This window comes from Melospiza melodia, chromosome 1 (assembly GCF_035770615.1).
Source record: "Melospiza melodia melodia isolate bMelMel2 chromosome 1, bMelMel2.pri, whole genome shotgun sequence".
In the NCBI taxonomy this organism is placed as follows: Eukaryota; Metazoa; Chordata; class Aves; order Passeriformes; family Passerellidae; genus Melospiza; species Melospiza melodia.
Window position 1 is genome coordinate 103,066,488 of NC_086194.1, and position 24,083 is coordinate 103,090,570.

Below are 24,083 nucleotides of genomic sequence, written 5' to 3' on the forward strand. Positions count from 1 at the left end.
ACCTTCAGTCAGTCTTTTGAGTAAGGTGTCAAATTCCCAGAAAGATTCCCACATTTCCACAGTTTACTCTTAACTGACACTAGGCAAAAGTACTCCTATACAAAAGCAGTCCAAAAAACTGCACTGCTATTCAAAGGAGAAAAAAAAAAAAAGAAAAAAAAAAAAAAAAGCAGATTTGGGGAAATAAAGGATTCCACTACAAGGAGCCACACGCCCTTAGACTCTCAGCAGTGGCCAGGGGCTACTCTCCTGCCAGATGCCAAAGACATCGGCGGCCACAGGGTCCAGGAGTTCTGGAAAAGCCCTGCCTGCTCTCAGCAGGAGCCCACAAAGCACTCAGCAAGGCAGCCGAGCAAGAGAAGCAGCTCCATCCCAAATATCCTTTTCTCCAAGCAGCTCTTGCACGCAAAGCAAAGAGAAGACTGAATATCAGAGGAGTTGTGTCCTGGCAACCTACAGGAAGACAATGCCATTTCCCAGAGCTCTACAGTCCGTCCTCCATCACAGGGCCAGAAACATGCTGTGGGAATGCTTGTATTTTTCCTAAGAGGAAAGCAAGGCAGGACAAATCAGCACAGGCTAAACACAACTCCAGGGATATTGAGACATCAATATCCCTCTTAGATCTCTTTCAGTCCACGGGCTTTTGAAAATCATTATCCTAGCTTTCAAATACTAAAACGAAATTTAGTATCATTTACAATGAATAAATAATATGAATAACTAAATATTTGCATCTAAGATTGAAGGTCTGAAATATTCTAGCACAACATGATACAAATGCCAGTGAAAACAAATGAAAAAAGTAAGACCTTGTGAATTACCTAGATGAGATATCACAAAGACAGAAATACTCCCAGGGTGAAATCCATATCTAAAGAAAAGTATTTCATGTTCTGATGTTTTTATTATATGCAAGTGTGATCTGGTTTGGTAGCTTAAACTATCAAAAAGATATAAAACCTAAAAAAAACCCAAACCAGGTAGGAGGTTTCTTAGAAAATTAATCCCAGAACCTTCCAAGAAAATGAAAATATATAGTCACCCACAAAGGAAAAGGCTCCAAAATATTACCAGCATGCACCAGTAATTTTAAAAATTTATATTTATATTTAAAAATTTATATTTAAGACTTTAAAGGAACTACTTAAAGTTCAGTATTTGCCCAAGTCTTTGCAAGATCTGAATAAAACGTCAGAGAATGTATTCCAAGTCTGTCTCAAGGACCTAGAGGGCCTTCTGGAGAGAGTAACACAATTTAAAGGTTAAACTCATAGAATCAGCATGAAATCTTCAGAAGACATATTTAAATGTTTAAAAGACCTTTTCCATCCTTTGAAGAGTTATAAAAATATTATATGAGCCATATTCCCATGTAGAGCTGTTTGGAGAAAAGAAAATAATGTGACAGAACTCAGAAGAATCGATCAGCCACAGTGCTGGATATTGCACATCATTTATTGATGTTTCAAAAGTGCTGCTATTAGGCTGCAATTATATTTTGCTTTTTCTTCATTACAAAATTTAAAAAATGTGATGGGTACTTTACTTCCTCTCTACTCATCCATTTCTCTACACAAGCAAGGAGACTCCCAGTCCTCTTTCTCATGCGTTGCTAGAGAACAACTTGTAGACCACAGAAAGCCTACACTGAGACCTCAAACATTTCAAACTGGAAAAGATAGCAACAAGCAGTGTTGAACAAAATTAGCATTTCTACCATGTTAACTGGTCACTAGAATCAAATATTTCACTCTACAAAGAAGCTGGTGATTGGAATCAAGTACTCATCCTTAAAAGAGCTTAAAAATAAAACAGCAAAATCCTTCTAGTATTTCCTAGTATTTTAATTATGCACATCTCTGGTATTTATAAAGCAGATTGAGGGAGTCTCAGCATGCAACCACTTAGTCACAAAAACATTTTGTAAGATGTCCCACAAAAACAAACATGAATGCTTTTGTATAGAATGGTTCTTGGAAATGTACCCAATGGAAGTAAAATTAGTAATAATGACAGTCTTACCTGGTCCCAGGGACAGATGATTCCTCCAAAACACATAAAGAGATATCCCATGGCAACAAGACATACCCAGACCACCAGAGAAAATATACGAAGCAGCTTCTTAAAGACAGGTTCTACGCAGACAAGGATAAATATAGCAAAAAAAATTGCGAGGGCTGTTGGAACAGTTATTAAAAATGCCACGTGATCTTCAACTTCCTGAAAACAGAGGAAAATTAAAACATAGTTAAAAACAAATGTACTTAAAGGTCAGACATAATAACATTCTCTAAATTTATTGTACATGGAGATGGCAGAAAGACACAACTGGATATCTAAAGCAAGTTATATACAAAATAGGATTTCTTTCATGGTAAGAAGCTGTTATATGGAGCATCAACCTTGTAACTACTACTGTAACTACTAACCACAACAGCACAACACTTCTTTTACTACTCTGAGTTGCAGCAGGCTGTGAGAAGTGTGGGCAGCATGAGGGGGGCTGAGTTGGGAAGCTGGTTCCAAGCTCAGTCTGCAGTGGACCCACAGCCCATGGCCACCCATCAACAACTCCACTACTGGCACACACAGAACAGAGAGGGGCAAAATGCAGAAGAACAGAAGCTTGCAAGAGCATGAATCTACAGGAGAACGAAACTGCATGCCCCTGCAGAACCTGTTCTCTGCCTGCAGACTGGAAAGACCCATCCCATCAGGAGAGGTGCTGGAGCTGAGGCAGGCAGCCCCATCTGCTCTGTAAGAGCCAATGCGACCACAAGAACGCGATGGTGGCAGCAGCAGGGACCCTCCTGTGAGAGGCACAGAGGTCTGCCTCTGACACACTCCAGAGAGCTGTGCTGCTGCTCACTGGGGCTCACAGCAGGGATGTCACCAAGACACTCCCAAGGCTCACAGAGCCCACTCCTGCCCACTGCTGCAGCTTCACAAGGGCACCAGGGACACAGCCAGGAACAGTCTGGGCAATACCAAGATGGACTGCAGAGGGTGATGGCACTCTGCAATGCAAGCTGGTTTTTCACCAACCCTCACAAAATGAAAGTTCCCAGGGGAATAGAACCTCAAGCCACTCCTCTCCAAGTTTGATGCCAATATCAGAAAGAGATGCTCTGAGTCCGAAAGCGGATTGCAAGAAAAGGAAATCCAGCCACTCTAGCCAGTATGTTGGCTTTGGGGGCATGGGCAGTAAACAAGAGATGTGCACCTAGGACCTTGTCACACAGATGTGGTTGGTTCCTATGGGAATGGTTCCATAGGGATGGTTCCCATGATGGGAGTGTTGGAAGGGAAGGATACTGGCTCTTCAGGAAGGAGAGGAGAGGAGACACAAGGAGGGGTGTTTCCTGTTTCCCTCTATGTCAATGCCCAGTAAGAATGCATGGAGCATCCCCTGTCAGGTGATGGATGAGGAGCTGAGGGCTTATAGGTTGGGTTAAAGGGAGAGGAGAGATTGGCAACATTACAGTGGGGGTCTGACACAGGTCCTCCAACCAGGAGGCTGAAGATTGAAGAAGATGAGGCCCTCTCTAGACAGATGGGAACAGACTCGTGTTCATAAGTCTTGGTCCTCATGAGGAAGTTCAGCCACCCCAACACATGCTGAAGGGGCAACAGAGCAGGGCATGAGCAATCCAGGTGGTTCCTGGAATGCACTGATGATAATTCCCTTCTCAAGTAATACAGGACAGGAGGAGTGGGGCTTTGAGCAGCCTTTTTTAATGGAAGGTGTGCCTGCCCATGGCAGGAGGGTTGGCACTAGGTGATCTTTAAGGTCCCTTCTAAACCAAAGCACTCTATGATTTAATATTATTTGAAGCAAGCTGAGAAAACTGTAAATCACCCTGTACACAATGCAGCTGTCAAAATGCCTCACAAATCAACTACGTCCATAGCTCTATAAAAGCCTTTTTGACAGTGATAGTTGAAAGGTACTACTTGTTTTGATTCTCCTAAAGTATTTATCTGGAAGTACAGACTCTAAATTACACATATACATTTTCTCCTAGCAACTGCTTACTTTGAAAGGTACAAACAACACCCAGAGCAAGGACTACAATATAATGTGAAGTAAGATTCAGAATATTCAATATTTAAATTTATATACAGCGCTTACTTGGAAGCTACTACACTAACATCTTAAAATGATCTAATGATGGGTGCATTAAAAGAAAATAAATATTAGATTTTCTATTGCTGTACATGCTCAAAAGTACGCCTGGTTGAAATACAACAGCACTGTATCAAAGTACAGTCACAGGATCTTTAGTCATTCCCCAGCTGTTATGAATTCTAACAGCCTCATTTGCAGCAACAAGGATTCCCCAAAAGTAGGCACCAAATGCTACTGCTGCAACAGTAACCACAGACTTCATGCAGAAAAGCCTCATACTCATTTTTCATGGTGAAATCTTCAAGAGATTCTGAAAGTACTTATTTGATGACTTGTAAGATATCTAAGCACAAAGTAACATTTCTTTTTCCCTTATTTGTAGTTGCTTCCTTAGTGCCCTCTTAAATCTTGTTTATTGATGGGTTTTCAACTTAAATAGATAACATTTTACTTAAAAGTATCTTAATATGACCTTTTTCATTTCTTATGTATAAAAGATTTGCTTCAATTAAATAAAAACTAAAAATTTACAAATAAATCTGTAAATTTTAAAAATTTACATTTACATACAAATTTTACATATATTTACGTACATTTACATACAAATTTTAAATTTGTAAATTTTATTTTTTAAATTTTCAAGTTTTAAATTTGTAAAATTTACAAATAAATTTGTAAATTTACAGACATTTACAAATACCATCAGCAGGTGGGGTGGTTTCTTTTGTTTTGTTTGGCTTTTTTACCATGATCTAGTGAATTTTACAGCTTGATATCTAGAGATACTTGCTTTAAAAATATGGACCCCTTTACTGTTCCCATTTCTTCATTTTCTTTGCAGCTCTGCCTGCGTGTGCACTGCAGACTGGGACACACAGCTGTTCCCAGCTCCAGCTGAGGAGCACCCACCACCCTGGCAGGCTGAAACCAAGGGAAATGCCCCAATATACCCTGCCCTGCCTGGCAAAAGTCAGCTCACCTTTCAACTCTTCTTATTTTTAATTCCCTTTTAAATTTATCAAGCCATACATTTAAGCAACTTTCACTGCAACACTGACAATCACAGTATAAGCAAAAGAAGTGGCAGGAAATTTTACGTGGTGATGCTAACCCTGAAATGCAAACTCTAAGCTTCCAAATATCAAATACACACACAAAAACTTTCAAGCTCTTGGGTAGTCACACTGGAAACAAAATTATGGCCTTACATTTAGGCGCAGGGTAAGTAACTGCAAGAGTACAGAGCTGCACAGTAAGAGTAAAAATATAAAACCTACCTACTAGTAGGAAAAACTACTGATTTATATATTTAAATGTTGTGATTTTTGATCAATTCCATCTCAGAGACTTGTTTCAGTTCATTGATTTAGTAAGTGGCCCAACCAATGTCAGCTCAGTCAACACCAAAAGCATTTAACTTCAACCAGGTGGGATTGCCAAACTCCTGTTGCAAGGGACAGGTGTCACAGGCAACAGGACAACATCAACTTCCTTGCACCATCTGTCACACAGCCCAAGTCACAGCACCAAAGGAAACCACAAACTCCTGGAGTAAGCCAAGACTGTGGAAAACCACATATTTTAATGATGGAAAACTGGCATTTCAGTGATAAGGATCATGCTAAAAACATACTAATAAGAAAATCCAGATGCACTTCAACTGCATCTTTCTCCACACGAGTAAAAAAGTAGTAAAACTGCTATACTTTCTGGGAGGATTTGGCTTCATAACAGATCAACAATATTTAGATGTCTGTTTAGAGCACACGTATGCTCATGCAGCTACATATATTTATATGTATTCTATAATTAGATCAATCCAACAAAATGCTTGTTCCAAATTAACAGCTACTCAATTTCCTTTTTTAATGCAAACACTGATCTCAACACTTAGCTGAACTATTTTGATCACTAAATCTAAAATCTTACTTCTGCTTTCTCTCCTTCTGTGGTTGCCTACTACATAAATTTCCATTTCGATTGAAATGTATGCAAAGAAAAAAAAAAATAAAATAGACCACACAGTATCAACTCCTGAGCACAGATGAACTCTCTGAGCTGACACAGGAAAACATCCTTCAACTGTCACCACACCACATCCTGTACAAATTTTGAAGTAAAATTTAAATTTAAAGACTGAATAGTGTACACATTAGGCCAATTATAAAATACATGAGAAACTAAAACTTGATTATAATTTGTATCCTTTACAGAAAGCCTCAATGTGTACAGGGGATTTTCACAATCCTGACTTTAAAATACAAGCTGACATTAGTCAGCTCAAGCAAAGCAGGCCCTGTAAGGCAGAGGTTTATTTTGGAAACTACATTGAACAATATTTTTCTGTTACTTCAGAGGAACTAAATCTCCATAGAATTGTAACTTCAAGAGCAGGACATTTAGAACTTGCAGCCTCCCAATCAATTTTTGCAATTATCAGTGTATTTAGCAATGGGTGTGGCAGAATCCTAAGGGTTAGCTGTTCTGTTACCTTAACCACTTCCCAAAGAGGTAGGGGAGAAGGAAAAAAAAAACAAACCCAAACACTTTGTTGGTTTTTTTTTTTTCCTGCTAGTCTCAGAAATTAAAATACACCAAAGGTAATGGAATTAAAATATCAGCATGACACTTTTGAGCATAATGGCTAAGCCTGCAATAGATGGATCTTACCTGACAGTTCTGTCTCCCTGAGTGTTTTCTGTCTTGCTGGCTTTTAATTACTGAAGAAATTAAAAAGTCTACTGCTAGAAATTTTTCACCCTCCACAAATTCTTCCAAAGTGTGATAATCTTGTTATCACCAGTAAAATCCAAAGTCACTTTCAATCATCTTTCCAAAACCTACAACCTTCTCTCAATCTACATCCTGATCTTTCCCAGATAATGTCATGCCCTCCGTTTAATTTTAAACAGCTAAGCTGTTGTAGAGCGCTTCACTGCTATATATAAAACCATAGTCAGATGAAACAATCCATAAAAATGAATAACTAAGCAGTCAAAATGGCAGTTTTAGCATAAAATCTTTTCACATGGTCCCTCACTCTTTTGAGACTTTTTCTTTACTCTTTTTGTTTAATGGAATTCACCAGTAGTCTATATACAGAGGACTCTTGCTGGGATCTGAAATTTCACATGCTTTGCATTAATTCAAACCATTTACTACATTAAACTCCGACTAAAATCCCTTTTTGCTGAGATCAATGAACACACTCTAAATGTAAATATAAAACCAAGTGATTAATGTTCTTCAGACATTGATTTACTTTTTTGTTTCATACATCTATTCAATTTTCAGTATCTTCAATTTCATGCAGCCATTTTCAAAAATGTTGAGTGTTAGAAGAAATGTTACAGGGCTCAAGGATTACCAGTTTGGTGACCTCTCAATCAAACATCTTCCTTTAACAGGACTGACTGAAAGAATCTGTTGAGTTGTCTCTGCAGCAAAAACTGCCCATTTTTCCTGTAAAACCTTTCCCAGGACTTGAGACAATGATTTTCACAAGACATAATCTCCCTTCTCTTTGTAAAATTGGACAGCGTTTAAATTCTCTAATATTGCAAAAAAATTTCTCTACAATATCTGCAAAATTCTTCTGGCTACTTGTGACCCTTCTCGTGTGCTTTTATATTTCAGTGAATTTATTTATGGCTGACTGCACTGTGTGCCATCTGCCAGACAGCTGGAAAAAATTTTCATTTTATTAAAAGGTGCCGTGCCCTGCTCCTGGCCAAGTAGCTGTACAGTTTCATCTAGGATTTCATCATTTAGGACAACAACTGAAAAGTTTTTGCCAACAGTCCAAGGTTTCTTTTCCATCAATTTCATTAGTATTAGTCCATCTCCACTTCAAAAACTGTGCAATGTCTTTAAGGCCAGATGCTATTTCCAATACCACACGATGTTTTTGGATCCACAACTCAGAAAGACTCCTCTGCCTTTTGTGCCCAGCATTTATCTTTCATAACATAAAACTTTGCTTGTTATTCTTGCTTAGCTGCCTGGTAAGAAGGTTTCTTATGTGGGTTTTTTGTTTGTTTGTTTTTTTAATCTTCCATTGAGTTTTGCGCAGCGTATTCAAGGACATTAGCAGAAAATTAACTGACCTGTATCTTTTAATCAAACTGTCTTGAAGTTTGTGTCAATGAAGCTTTTCATTTTCACTAAGGCCCTGTGAAACTGCATGTCTGAATTTTTTTTCTCTTTGATTCAATATTTCCCATCTGGCTTAGGCAATCAATGATAACAGCATCAGACCCGGATCCAGTTGTTTCATGATGTCTCTTGTCCTGAGAAATTCAGTTCTGTCTATTAAAGAGTCTGATGTGCAGTCTACACTTGCTGTCAGTGCACAGAGATCTCTGACTCCACAGTAGATGAATGCCAGCCCAGCCATTTGCACATCACACGGACCGTGTGGCATTACAGCTGCACAGCTGCTGTGTGTGTTGCATGCAGCCATGAGAAGCAATTCTGCATCCATGGCCCCACTCTACACCATTCTGTATTCAGGAGTATATGGGAACATAATGGGAGCAGCAAGATTTCATCCAAACCCTTCAGATGACATTCTGGCCACACGAAGCATTTCCCCAGGCTTCAAAGCCATGAACCATGTGTGCTGTAAATGTGTTCCCCATAAGAGAAGCGTGCAGTTTTGCAGCCCTTCTGCTGCAATCCAACTAAACTGTTCTCTGGCATTTCAGGCAATGTCCCTGTGAGCACACAGCACTAACAGTGGCAATACAGTGGCCAACCCTGCATGTCTTGTGAACACCCATCTGACCACACATGCCTGACTACTAAGCCAAGCACTTTTGGCAAGTGGGTTTTTTTTTAGTAAGTCCAGTCACATATAGATATTATTTATATTCTAAATCAGTAGAAAACGATGGCATCCAGATTTTTCCAAGTTTGCCTGATAGCCATAAGTGAATCTTGCCTGCTTTGGTGTTGTAGCAATGATTATCAGGAACACAAAGTCATACCAGAGATCAGACTTCTCTGTTTAATGCAAAAAATATCAGACTCATAGAGGCTTTGGAAAGGCTCTTTGGAGGTCCCATGGATGCTGTGCAAATGACAGTAACATAAGAAGTTGGAAGAAAACTTCTGGAGATAAATATTTGTTGCTGGTGGAGAAAGCAGTTGTAGCATTCCTGGAAATTATCCAAAAAAAAAAAAAAAAACCAAAACCAAACCACTAATCAAAAAAACAAAAAATCAAAAAACAGCAACAACAACAACAACAACAAAACAAACAAGCAAAAAAACAAAAACAAAAAAAAAAAACCAACCCCAGCCGGTTGGCAAGCAAAAGTTCAATAAGCAGCTAAGAAAATGTGCTCAAAAGGGAACTCAAAGAAACTGGGATATTTGGGAAATAGGGATTTTTTTCTCTAGAAGGCAACTGAGCTTAACAAAGAAAAGATAAGAATGATTTTGCTGGCACTTCCAACATCACAGGAAAACATTCAAATTGAATGTTACAGATTGATTGTTACAGAAACAGAGTACACGGTTTAAGAGAAGCAGTAATGTCAAGGAGAACAGTGAGTCTCAGCTAAAGGACAGAAGTTGATTAAACTCAGCTAAGAAGGTTTCAGCAAAGGAAAGGCAGAACAGACTCTCTTTTTAAAATCTGGCAGAGTAATATGACACCATATGAAAGGATACACTCTTCTCTACAAGCCTAGGAAGCTAGATGGAAGAACAAAAATGCCTGTTGTTGAAGCATTATTTACACAATAGTCTTCCTGAAAACTTGGTGTAAAAAATCATCAGCAGAATAATGAAAAAATAGGAAAAGACTGAAAACCCCACTGTTCACAAGGGACTGAAGAAAGACCTGTATTAACAGTCTAAGAGAATTTTAAAAATAGTATAAAGTGGCTATGAGCCAAAAAAAAGAGACTGAACAGCAAAGCCTCATAAAAATAAATTACTTGGAGGACTAGTTATCATGCAGATATAAGGAAGGCTGTCAAAGAAGAAAACACAGCAGATCAAGGGACACTTTAGTGGCTCCCAGATGGACTTGCTAAGCACCACAACAGCAGATGGAAGCTGAGACCACAGTCTGTGTCTCATGCACTGCTGAAAAACAAAACAAAACAAGTACACAGACAAATCTGCCCATACAAAGAAAGACAAAACAATCTTGACATCAGTCTGGTCTCAAGAAATGGCAAGAACCTGGTCCACGAAATATTGCTATTGAGGGGTTTCTTTATAACAATGACAAAGCTTGTTAAGAAAACAAATGAAAAATAAAACCTAAACAATAGAATTGAAAGGGGGAGCTATAAACTTACAGATTAAAATCTTTGTAGGTAGCCTGAAGACACTATAAAACTCAGAGGCATAGGGCAAAAGCTAATCAATTCCCCTAAACAACTTGAGAAAGACCAAAATACAACCAGAATGTCACAACATCCAAGTAAAGAAGCTTCTACAATTTATCTTCTGTAGAGGATAAAAAAAAAACACCAAAAAACAACACAACAACCTAAAAGGGGATAATAAAAAAGGATTTCATATAAAGGCTTAATTAATATAAAGACTCAGTAATGCAGGCCAAGAAAAGAATTTGCTTGAGAAATTATTTTTAAGAGTATACAAATAAATAGTGAATTCTTTTTGAAATATAATCAGGAGTCATGGCATCCTGCTAAGGAACTTCCAAGCAAACAGATTAGGCAGATATTAAAAAGAACAACTAGAGACAAACAGACTGTAGTAGAAAGCACTTTGGTTGTTAGTTTTTGGTTTTGTTTTTTTTTTTATCTGTGCCCATTGTGGGATAATTCTCATTCCAAAATAATCTATGCAGGAGGAATAAATCAGAAAGTCTGTTTCAAATTGAAGCATTAATGCAAGGCATTACAGACAAAAGCAAAAACATGAAACATAATTTAAAAAATCACTACAAGCAGTCAGGATTCACCAGAAAGGGCCAGTAAGACTCAAAGAAGAAAGAGCTAAAACTGTAATGGTGGACCTGTAGTAGCATGTAACCTGCACCCAAAAGTTCCCCAGTATCCAAAGACAGACGTGATGTAACGCCAGTCTCTCCTGGGATCCCTCTCAAAGACAAAGGGAAGTCCCAGCATGTCTGGCATCTACCAGGAAAAACTGTAACAAACAAAGGTACCAAAGTCCTCAGGAATCTTATGGTATATGTTCAAAATATCCATAAACAGTTTGGAAAAGGGCTGAACAGCAGTCTGGCAAAGATGAGGGTCAGCTATGAAGAAACACAAAAGGATCTCATAAGAGTCACTACAGAGCAAGAAAATAGCAGGTGAATTTCAGCAGAGATGTGTGTGCAGAGATGCACCTCAGACAGAGCAATCCTAACTTTATACACATGACAACAAGCTCTTGGCTGGCTACTAATACTTAGAGATATTTGGTGTTTATCATAGCTAGACCCATGAAAACATCACTTAGATGCTCACCAGCAGTCAAAAAGCAGCCTGAAATGCAGAACACGGCAAAATAGAATAGAGAAGAGAGAAGATCACAATGCCCCCTCAATGCATGATGAACGCCATAATTCTGGTTCAATCACCATTTCCAAATGAATGAAAAGGAAGAAAGGATAGTTTTCAAGAATAGTCAAAGCTGCAACACAGTGGCTAGATTCTGAAAGAGTAACACTTGGTTTTAAGGTTTCTCTTCTCTGCATGGACTGAGCACAACTGTCCTTTAATCCAGCTCTTCTGATGTCCATCTCAGCCAAGAGGAACAACCTCCACTGGAGCTATCTGCTTGCAAAGGTGGAGCCAGAACCCCATGACCTCCTGACCATTCCTACTGTATCACATGCCATGGAATAGAGAACAGACACCTATCCCTGCCAAAAACATAACTGGTAGAACCAGGATGTGTGGGCCTGTATATTTCATATTTAAAAATATGCCCCGTGCAAACACCATGCACTCAACCTGAACAGTGAGTGTTTTTTTTTTTTACACATCCTCATTTGCCACATCAGCAGTTTTCTCTTCCTTGGTTTATTTTCCATTGATTTGTGTCCTCTCCTCTGGTTAACCACATGTCAGATAAAATCTGCCAGTGCATACAACTCTGTATTTAATAAGCTGGGGTTCAGAGGGCCCAGGAACAGGGTCTGGGAATATGAACAGGACTGCCATGCCTTTTGGTCATCCAGCAGCATCTCAGCCTTCTCTTAGGCTGGCAATTATCAAAAGCTTTACTTTAAAACATGTAAGAGCATAAGAAAAGCAGGATGGTCAAACCCAGTTACTAGTGGCTACAACACTCAGCTGGGTGCACTTCTAAAACTGTCCTACTCAGTGGCAGTAGCTGGCAGCCACAGAAGATAAACCATGTCCCAGAGAGCAAGGACAATTAATTACATCCTGCTTCCTGAAGTGTCCCCTTCAGAGGAGGGAGGATTCAGCAAGCAGAAAAGTGAGCAAAAAAATCTGTACTTTGATGAAACTAATTATTTCAGGCTCCAGAGGTAATTGGAACCTACTCACGTAATTTATTAATTTTTAATGTAAATTTAGTGATCAAAATATCTTTCTTGCATACTTTATTCTACATGCATTGGTTCTGACTTCCTCTCAAAAAAGGTGGGTTAATAAGTCAGTTTAGCTTGCTTTTCAGATATTCTCAAAATCCTTCCTTATATTATAAAAACACTATTAAAGAAACTGTCCAATAAATGCAACTACTATTTATACAAATCACAATATATGGAAGATAAACTGAGTAAAACACTTAGAAAGAATATATATTTTTTAGTTAAATATATTCAAAACATGTCATTGAAAAAGCTCCATCAGCTAAACATTATGGATAATACAATACTTCACAAGACTCAAAGACATATTTTTCAGATTAACTGCACTGCAACATGTACTAAAAGTGAAATTATGGCCTTTCTTGTACCCATACAGATTCATGAAAGTCTGAAATACTCATTTAGATTTGCAGAAGTCAGAAGTACTCATCTGACTCTTGGAGCTATTTAATACTGACAGTTACATATTTTGGCTGTCACTTTTAAATCGAAGCTAAAAGGTGGCTTTCCCTCACCATTTTCCTCCTGACATAATAACTTGAGAATCTGGCTGTAATCAAGAAAAAGTGTCAAGATGCAACTCACTTAAAAGTAAGAATGACAAAATTTGAACCAGGGAGCACATGAGCTTCAGCTCACAAGGAAACTGCTCATTTTAAGGGTCTGTTTAAGGAAGAAAAGGTACACTTAGGCTCCTCTCTCTAACGGGTCTTTTAAAAGTACATTTTGCAAGAATATTCCTAAGGTTTAACAAAGAGGCATAATAGGGTAGCATGAAAACCAGCTTTAATATTGAAAGGCACTACTGTCATTTTGTAATTACTTTTGAAGTGTTTCCTAAGGTTGTGCAATTACATACTAAACACCGTTATTAGTATCGCAACAATGTTCTTAAAGTTTATTCCCCTAAGGATGCTTTCCACACTCTCACATGTCTCTCAGTTCAACTGACTTCAAACCTAAGATATTTCTTATTTCATTTCTGACTCCACAAGCAGGACCCCATTCTGCAATGGCTATTATTTCTACTGTGATAAAATTTCAAATAAAGGTTACAAACATGTTAACTTACATTTAAAATATAACTGCCAACTAACATTTCAGGAGTAAAACTTGAGACTAAATCATAAGAAATAGAGCAAAACAGATTCTGCAAATACAGGCATTTTTGTCTGTATTTGCAGACAAAATGTGTCAGGGCTTTTTCATAAGTACTGTTACTCTATTTCATTAAAGCACAGGTAAGAAAATAATAAAAATCAAAGAAAGCAAAACCAATCTGGTAAATTGTTTTATTGTTAAACAGATTTCACATTACTTGAAGCATCTTTATAAAATCCCACCACCTATCAGTCAGGTTTAAAAATTCCCAGAGCCCACTTGTGCAAAAAACAAGCCCCAGTGAGAGTCTGTGGCCATTTTCTGGCATGAGATATCAGGGTAGGAATCCCCAGTGGGGTTTACAGGACAAGCTACTGGTCTGGACAAGTTTCCCATCTATGTCCTCCTAGGTCTTGACCAGACTAGACAGTTCTCAGACCACTGTGCTGCTACAAAGGACCATCACAGTACCTGTAGCAAGGCAAGAGAATCCACCCACCTGCCAAGGTATATGAAGCAACTCAAGAGATTTATGAGGAACAGCTGAAGGAACTGGGGTTGTCTAGCCTGGAGAAAAAGTTGTTCAGTGGGGGCCTTAATACTTTCTACAATTACCTGAAAGGCAGAGCAAGGTGGGTCTTGGTCTCTTTCACCCAATAACAAAAAAAAAGGAAAAGAGAAAACAGCCTCAAATTGCACCAAGGGAGGTTTAGATTGCATATTAGGAAAAATCTCTTCACCAAGGGGTGAACAGGCTACCCAGGGAAGTGCTGAAGTCACCATTCCTAGAGGTATTTAAAACCCATGCAGATGTGTCACTTAGGGACATGGCTTAATGGACCTGGAAGTGCTGGATTAATGACTGGATTTGATGACTTTAAGGACCCTTTCCAACCTAAACAATTCTATAGGAACGGGAGCACTACCAAGCAGGTGCTGAGCCAAGGTAAAAGAGCATCTGTTTTCCTAACACTTCTCTCAGAGGAAGCAATGTGTCCAAGTCCTCAGCCTGAAATCAGTGTTGCTGGAAAAGGAGCTGGGGGGAATTTGTCTTCCTAGGATTTTCCTGCCAGACTGACCAAAGTACTAGCAAATTGGAGAAAGGCATACGGAAATTTTACCTGAAATTGAAGGATAGCAATCCCATTTATCCAGTCAGTGAGCAAATCCCCTGTGCCATCCATATCATTTAGGGTCTTTAAAAGGTCCCACAGCACACAGTTCAGCTGTGAGGAGGCAGGTGGAAAAAAGTAAGTTCTAACTACTTTTGCAAACCTCACTGAGCAGCTCTGAGAAGCTATTGGGAAACAGAGAGGTGAGCTGGAGCACCTCTCATCCCAGCTGGTGTCTGGGATATGCAGCCAGAAGCCATTGCTCCTGCACTCTGGAGCACACCTTCCAGGTAAGAAAACCTCCAAAACTAGAATCATGGATGGTGAAAGAAGAACATGTTCAGACCAACATGTCATCATTTGTAGTCGTTTCCTCTGCCTCTCCCAGACACAAACCTGGAACAGGATCACACCAGAAACAGCAAGGGGCTTTTATATCATATATGCACCACTCAAAACAAGAGTTCTGTTTAGATAAACCACCCTTTTATACAGGGTGGTAAAACAGACAACTGCGAGAGTAAGTGTAGACACAGCCTCACACTCCTCTGTACAGATGGTGCAAAAGTCCCTTCAATTTTCAGCATCACCTGAATCAGGGTCAGTGTCTGAAGGTTGTTTATGCAAGATATAAAAAGAAAAGATATGGAAAAGAAAATTTATTGAGCTGTTTTGAGTTTTAGCTTTTTTCATTAGGTTTGATGCTCAAAGAAATAAAAAGTCAGGGAAAAAAGGGCAGGACTGTGCCAATTCACTTATTTTTGGATCCAGATCTTCCAAAACAGAAGTTTAATCTGTTGGTGTCTTCTCATCATCACAGGTCAATATGGCTTGAACTGATTCAATTCTTTTTTAAATATGCAGAAGCTACTATGGCAGCACATAATTATCTGGGATCACAGCTCTGCTGTGACTGGGGACGTAGGCACAGAATCAAACACTACAGGTGTTCAGCTGCACTCTGCTCCCCAGCACACCCAGCTGCTCAAGAGATTTGCAGAACACATCTGTCTGTGTGAAGTGTCTCCATCAGTTTGGAGTCATGCATGGAGCAGCCTGGAAGGCTCCAGTGACCACTACTGTTATAACAAGAAGTTTTCTTAATCACAGTTTAAATGCAGGGACCGTGATCTCTGGCTAAGATTCTTAATCTAGAAGAGCCCTTGAAGGCTCAAAGAAATATATTCACTATTTTGTAGGAGCCAACAAATGGGTTAGATATATCTGTCCACAACAAGGAACTTGAAACCAAATTATAAAAGTTTAAGGAAGATAGGCCGGCAAGTATTGACAAGTCCTTGGCAGATCCACTATGAAGTTGCCAGTAGAGGATTTGTGAATCCACATACCTGGCTTGAGGCTGATAAAGACAGCAGACAATCAGAGCCCAATCCATCATCTGTCTTATTCCCATTGCACATCAGTAAACAGCACTAGTCAGAATGTTATTTATCGTGTCTGTAAGCTGCAGTAATGATTAGCAGTTGTGGATCCACCGTTTTGAGCCACAAATTGTGGCATTAAATAAGTTTTCTATTGCCAAAGTATTCATAAAACTTCAATTTATTAAGATTACAATTAAAGGCTAAGCATTTTTCCAATATTGCCATACTCATAGTTTTATCCAATTCTTGTTCAGAATTTAGGTTTTTCAATATGAAAGATGAAACAGAGGCATGAAAAGTGAGGTTGCCACCAGCACCTCATTAACTTGATGGCTCTGTTTCCAGACTTGTTAGGGACTGGCACATGAGACAAGCTCTTAGCAGCAATAAAAGTAACCACAGATGCACTGCGAGTGTCATTAGCGAATGAAAGAAGGAGCAGCCCAGACTGATGCAGCACTGAGGATTGAAACCAGACCGAAAGCCAGGCAATTCCTGCTTCAGACAGGAAGATACAGCAACCTTTCCTGCCTGACCAAAGAGATAATACTGCCTTTAAAAAGTCACTCTCAGAGAACACCAGAAGGAACATCTGGCAGGGACAGCAATATCCTAAGACCGTATCAACCAACCAGCAACTATAGCTAGAAGAATATCCTGCTATATGATGTCTAGAGACAAGAAAAAAATAATTAGAAACATGGAGTTTCCTCATGGAACATTTTAATAGAGGACTTGAAAGCAGAACAGTACAGTCAATTATAACTAGAACTGTGGAAAGAAAAGGCATTGGAAATACACTGATGCTTATTTTGAATTCCTTCTCAGGTAGGCAGCAGCAGTAGTATGGTAGAAAGAGTTTAAGGAGAGGTAGGATACCACCTGAGCACAACAACCATAGCATCAAGCATGCAAAAAAACCTCTGCTTGTCCTTCAATTAGTGAGGATTTTCTTTCTTCATTACTTTTGCTGTGATTTAGCTTTCTTCTTGGGGGAATGAATATATTGGAGTTTGAAAACACTGTTAACAGATGCTTTGGCTTACTTTCAGTCTGCAAGGATTACAAGGAACATTTTCAGACCTTGGGTATTCTTGGGCTTTGGGAAAACAGTTGGTGCTCTTAAACTAAAAAAAGCTGTAAATTACATAGGGTTGATCTCAAAAGATATCTTAAAATTGAGAGTAGAAATGGTCTTATAGTATGCCTGTATTATTCCATGCAATTAAGTTGTAACAGAGCATCTCAAGAATACAGATACAAAATCACATAGTCAGTGTGGTGACCTTTTGGTGTGGATGGATGAATTTTTCAAAGGCAAACTGATGAGATGAGAACATTACCAGAGGTACATATTCAGAGGCTTTTAGAGAATGATGAAACATGCTAAAACTACTCTTTCCACATGGACCTGGAAGACTTTTCCCTCTTCATTTCAAGATGAGATTCTGATCATGGAAATCTGGAAAGGCTTGGCTGATGTCCAGCTTTTACCAGAAACAGCAAGAATTTATTTCAGGAATAACATGAATTAGAGGGAAGAAATGGCACACCTTGGTTCAAACCCCAAGAGGCTTACAGGACTCTCCTGATTTTCTCCTTGCACAGAAACAGTTCTCTGCCAACCAGGTTGGCAGCCAGAAAGTTTTCACATACTCCTTCAGAATGAGGCAGCTACTTCTTGGATCAGCTGATGGTAAGTTCAGTCAGTCTGGTGCCAGAAAACCAACTCCTGCAGAATGTACATCTGCCATGCTGCAGGTACATCCATCTAGTTAATTGTATTCCCCCTTAAGAACCATTGACTACGCCCCTTTTTGCTACAGAAGGTATTTGGGTATGTCAGTAAAATAGATGTGCACCCTACTTCTAGTTTTCTTGCATTTATAAATCCATAAAAAAGTTCACAAATCTAAACTGAGCCTACCAGTAGGATCCTGAGCTTTTCAGGAACTTCAAAGAAGTGGTTGAAGCGGCAACTAATACCTCTGCTCCACAGCCAGTCCTTAGGTGGCCGACACAGAACAATCTCAGAGTGCTTTGGAAGAGGGAAGGCAACACCATGCCATGTTGCAGAAGCACTTTTTGCCCAACACATGCCCCACTTGGCCGAGGACACCCTCAAGAAACATGCATTGACACACCAGAGCCACACACCAGCAACCACATCTTAAGAGCTTTACAAGGTCACACATGGCAGTGAGAATTTGGGAGGGAGATAAGGGCTGCAGCTAATGTTGACACCACACATCAGGCTTACAGGTCCTGAGCAAGGGGAACAGGCCAGCCTGAAAGAAAACATGTCTGTCTGGAAGCAGCCTGGTGAACCATTAAGTTTTCATAAAAGGAACAGAAAGAAGATCCCAACAGGTTTAAATCTTCCCCCACTTCCAGCACAAGTGCTAAAAGATTTTGATATCCCTGAAGTGTAGGTTCTTATTGAAGCCTTTATCTATGGAGTAGGCACTCTTTAAGTCTAGAAAAATGCATGGATAAAGGAAAGTTGTGGCCTTCCAATAAATTGTGCAATTTGGGCATCACCCTTATCTTCAGAGCTTTTGTTTAATCATGTAAGAAATTAATCACAATTTCAGATATTTCAGGTACTCTCATAATTCACACTATGAATTTAAAAATGGGTCTTTTTTTCAATCTCCTGCAAATTGCAGTTATAAGAGACATGCTCCTGTCAGAGACAAAACTGTTCTAGACACTACTAAAAATGGCCATAAGCTTTTAGTACTAAAAAGGGAGAGATGGGCGAATAATGAGTTTTTCATACATATTACACTGAAAGAACAACACAATAGTCAGAGAGAAAATGAAGCTGACCTCTGGCATTTTTAAGTCCTGAAAGGCTTTTGCAGGTTTGAGAAAATAATTTACTCTCTATCGATTAAAGCAGCAGCTAAACATGGATGACTGATCTCATTTTGCCAGCCTGCAGCTCATGCCAGGTAGAGAAACAGAGAGGATACTCTGACACGGGAAATTCAAAGGTTGATACTATCACTACATTATTTAAAATTACAAGCTGTGAATGGTCATCATTCAAGCTGACTCAAGTTTTATATCTAGTGTTTGAGGAGATAGAGTGCTTAATTCCAAAGGTCAAAATCACAATAGTTCTCTGAAACAAAAGCAAAATCTCCCAAGAAACCTCTCTCAGTAATAATAGCAGTACATTGTCTGAAAGAAAAGTAATCGGATTTCCAGGCACACTTTGTAAGTAATCTTGTTTACTGTAATTTTGCAACAGCTTTCATAAATTTTTCATCTGAAATCAGGAAGGCTGTAGCTTGTATTCTGACAGGTTGAAAGAGCTGAGTAAGTGAAATACATCCCCTGTGTGTCTGGCTTTGTTTGGGAACACTTACGAATACTTTGCCACATGAAAAAAACACAAAAAATGCAACTCAGACACCAAAGTGACATATTTTAACAACCAAATAAAACATTAAAATAGAAGGAAGATGTCCTCTCACTTCCATTGGTTTCCATTTTTTTTTAAAGACAGTCTAGAATACGAAAATGGTTCACACTTATGAATATCCACCCTAACAATATCCAATCCCACGTTCCATGTTCTAAGCTGTTCTATGAAGCACAAGCAAGAAATCCAAACTGAGTGTTATAGTGAGTCATTCTGGAGTTTCTTCTCCACAACAGGCTTAAGTAATTTTCAGTGAAATCTTAACTGCTTTGTCCAAAATCTAAAGGAAACAACTGCTAAGAAATATTTCCCTTAACTTTAGAGGCATAGCACAGATCTGCACAGAATCATCCCATTTCACTTCCACTGGGCCTTCTCTACAGAATCAGGTCTTCTGTCAAAACAATCACACCTGTACAAGTTGTGCAAGATGAAAGATAAGGATATTAATACCAGATTTTGTGGCTCAGATACTCCTAACCCCATGTCCCTTGTATATCACCAGGCACAAAAAAAATGACTAAAAGTCCACAGCTCTATAAAATATGTATCCTTCATTCAGAAGCAGGAGAAACAGATCTAAACCTTCAGAAATACTTTAATCACAAATGCAACCAGAAAGTAGACTATAATAAAGCGCTTTTAGGTGAAATTCTGGGCAGGGTTCCAAAGGATTTTGTCCAGCATCCTGTGGCTGGAAGTCCATATAGGCAAGCTTTCTCTGTGCCTGAGGTTACTTTCATCTGTCGACTGGAAACTTGGATGAAGCCCACCTCTTTCTCCACTCACCCATCCAGTTGTTAGCTACAGGAAGATAAAGGCTCAGGAAAACGGTTTTTAAAGCATTTTTTTCCCTCTTCCGGTATGTCTGGAATTCCAAATGCAGACTGAACTATTAAAGTCACTCTTTCTGAAGAAGTAACGCCTGGCAAGATTCAGCCAGCTCATAGTTTTGTTTCCATAACTTTCAGCAGTCCTTCCATCTGGGTCCAGTTTTATGTCACTTTCATTACTGCGAATGATCTACCTCAAGAGATGAAATTACCAAAATAACCACAGGCAACTTGTAAACAAACTGCAGATCATACCACCACTGAAAAGTACAAAATTTGGTACTAAACAGTGTCAAGCCCAAATTCTGCCACCTTGACTGTGGGCAAGTACAGTGTACATATCCACAGTTAGTTCTGCCCGACAAACTTCCAATTCCACTTTCCAACAGTCCCTTCAGCCCTGGTGGGCAAGCACCCACATTAACATACTCGAAAGAGGTAAGTGGTCAAACCTGTATTTTGCACACAGAGCTCCAAAATTTAAACCTTTGGACGTTAAACAACTGAATTATGAAGCATCACCATTACTAGCCTCACTTTTACAACTGTTTTCTATTTAGTAGGAATGGTTGAACAAAAAGCTTAAAATACAGCCAATACCAAAAGGAAATAAACCATGTATCGACTCAAAGCTTCGCTAATCCTGCAGGCACCTCCTGTAGGTTTTAAGACAAAAGTTTGGTCGAGCAAGAAAGCAGGATAAGCAAACACTCGCTGCAGTGCCTCTAGGAGAATCCATTAGATTATACCGACCTGCTCATTCTCGCCTTTAGAGATAACTAGCTATATTCAGTAAACATTCAGCTTTCGAGAAGACCGTAAAAATATTCTCTTTTTTTTCTTTTTCTTTGTTTTTTTAAGGTAGGGGAAGAGTCTGAGACCACACAAATAGCCATTTACTTCAGAACTATACAGTAACGCCAACAGCCTGCCTCTAATCGTTAACAGCAGGAAAACTCTGTAAAGGACCAAGAATTTTACTGCCCTCTGCAGCTTTTCCTTTGCAAGGGCAAAACGCCACCCATTTCAGGGGAGATAAACTGATACCGACCGTCACCTGCTGCTGTGACACATTTTTCTTCCTAAAGCCTGGAAACCCCACACTGAGCACGCAGAAAAGACATCGGACCAACCAAACTTCACCTTCCTTGAAAACGAAGGCTGCGCTGTCCCAAAAGCTTTCTTGAGAAAATGGGTCAAACGCTAGAAAATGATCTCATAGGGGATGGAGGGGGCTAGTACAAGGAGGGGCACAGCCCCTGCTCTCTTGCACTAAAAATATTACTTCAGATACAGGTACGGACCGCATTTTTGCGCGGCGATTAAAACCCTGCCACTACAAAGGCCACCACGGCCAAGCCGCCAGTTGGAAGAGAGCGGAGCCAAGGAATTAAGTGAATTAAACTCGATGCGCTTGTTGACTCAGTTTTCGCTCCATCAGCCGCGCGGCCGCTGCTCCGGCGTCGCCCCGAAACACCGGGCAGCAAAGTTCGGGCGGGGGCTCCCCGGCCCCGCCGCCACCTCGGCGCCTGCCGCCACCAACTTTCCGCCGCAGGAGCCGCAGCACCGGCTCTCGGCCGCCCCGTCCCGTCCCGTCCCGTCCCGCCCCGTCCGCCTCGGCTGCGAGCGACGGGTGCGGCGATGCCAGCGGGGCGACCGGAGCGGGGATGCCGGGCGGCGGCAGCGGGGATGCCCGGGAACCCGGGGATGCAGCGGGTCCCGGACCGGGAAGGCGTCTCTTACCAGCCCGGAGGCGAAGAAGACGGCGAGCAGAGCCAGGCAGGCGCCCATCACGATGAGGAGCAGGAAGACGATGAGCGGGTGCTGCTGGCTCATGCAGTAGTAGGACTCGTAGAGCCAGTCCCGGGAGCGGGACTGTTCGCCGCTCGCCCCGCAGCCGCCGCCCGCCTGCTCTGCCCGCTCTAGCAGGTAGCGGCGTCTCCTCCTCATCATCATCGCTTCTTGCCACATCGGGCAGAGCCCGCGCAAGTCCCTCAGAGGCGCCGCCGCCGCCGCCGCTGCCGCAGGAGGCAGCCGGGGAGTGGAGCGGGGCGCGCTCCCGCGCGGGAGGCGGAGAGGAGGAGCCGCGGCGGCGGCATCGGCATGGGCACGGAGCGCCGGGATGCCGCGGCCGCCGCGCAGCCCGCCCGGGGCTCGGTGCGCCTCCGGAAGGCGCCACCCCGCACGCACATGCCTTGCCCGGCTCCCCCGGGGGCGGGGGCGCCCGCCGCGCTCCTCCTCGCCGGGGAGGGCAGCGGGCGCCCGCCCAGAGTAAGGGCCCCGGAGCGGGCGGTGCCTGAGCGGGCGGCCGTGGCAGCAGCGCCGGGAGATGCGCCCGGGGTCGCGCCACCTGCCCTGGCCCTCGCCTGCGCGGGGCCGGGAGCCCTCGCCGCCCGGAGGGGCGCGGGGCCGCCGCAGGTGCCGCTCCCGACGGCGGCCGTGGGGCGGAGAGCGCGGCGAGTCCCGCTCCCGGCCCGCCCCGGCCCTGCCCGGCTCCCGCGGGGCCGCCGCTGCCTTCCCCAGGGTGGGTGGCAGCACCTCCCGGCGCCGCAGGGAGAGAGAGACATTTGGAGATCGCTTTGGAATTGCTCCCACGGGCGGAGGGCTCTTGCGGGACTGTTTCGCTGGGTACCTTTTCCGGAGGCGGAATCCCCTTTTTAGAATTCATACGTCGATTTTTGTCAAAACGAGCATTCGAGTTAGAAAGAAGCAATGACACATTTGTCCCCAGTTTACCATGTTCCGAAGGATTTGTTTAATTCCTACCAAAGCAGGGATTGGAAAGATGCTGGACATCTAACCCAATAAAGTTGCATATCTGTCATGCACAGCATTTACAGGCAGTTCTGCATCCCCAGCCCGTTGCTTCCCTGAATGCCCCTCCCCACAGCTTAAGTCGGTCTCTGCCCTCTCTGATCTACCCTCCAGCCTCTGTTGTTGCTTTGTCACATCCTTAAACTCATAGAGCCTGCCAAAACTCTCCCAGGAGAGGAAGAGAACAGAGTAACACAGATGCTAACGGGCTTGAATGTCCCAAGGGTGTCTCCTGGCTATTGGAGTAATGTTAGAAACAAGAGGGACTTGGGAGTACTATGCTATCACAAAAGGTGAAAAACTGGAGCTGACATAAGTGGTCATAAATTGTCATAAATGAGAGACATAGAATAGAGGGCTGACCATTAATCAGGTGGAAGAGAAGGCAGGTAACTAGGATGATATAGACCAAAACTCCATGGACTGTGAACTAATTTATATTTAACAGCTAAATTCTGTGCCACTGATTTTTCTACCCAGAAAAAGAAGAGATGGGTCCTCCTCCACAAGTGTAACAATGCAGAGAAACCAGTAGCACATACAGGTCCAAAGCCCTGTCCATATATTTGCACCTCTTAGATTCCTCAGGTTTTTAAAAGGGATGAGACTTGAGCTTTCCTGCCCCCTGTTCCTCTGAGCTGGCTGGATGGAAGAAAAGCTGCTTGTTTTTCGCTCTTCCTTCCCTTGGAGCGCTTTCTGGGGCAAGAGGAACACAT

General features: G+C 41.4%; 1 protein-coding gene across 1 annotated transcript in view; it reads right to left on the bottom strand.

The window, feature by feature from the left end:
* The window catches only part of ADCY2 (adenylate cyclase 2), a 204,549-nt gene extending 181,940 nt beyond the window's left edge, over positions 1-22,609 (bottom strand). Inside the window, exons 1-2 of the mRNA XM_063163008.1 lie at positions 22,297-22,609; positions 2,026-2,223 (exon numbers count right to left, since the gene is read on the bottom strand). Coding sequence (XP_063019078.1) covers positions 2,026-2,223; positions 22,297-22,524 — 426 coding nt within the window. The 5' untranslated portion in view covers positions 22,525-22,609. The remainder of the gene's footprint in view (positions 1-2,025; positions 2,224-22,296) is intronic.
* Positions 22,610-24,083: the final 1,474 nt, after the last annotated feature.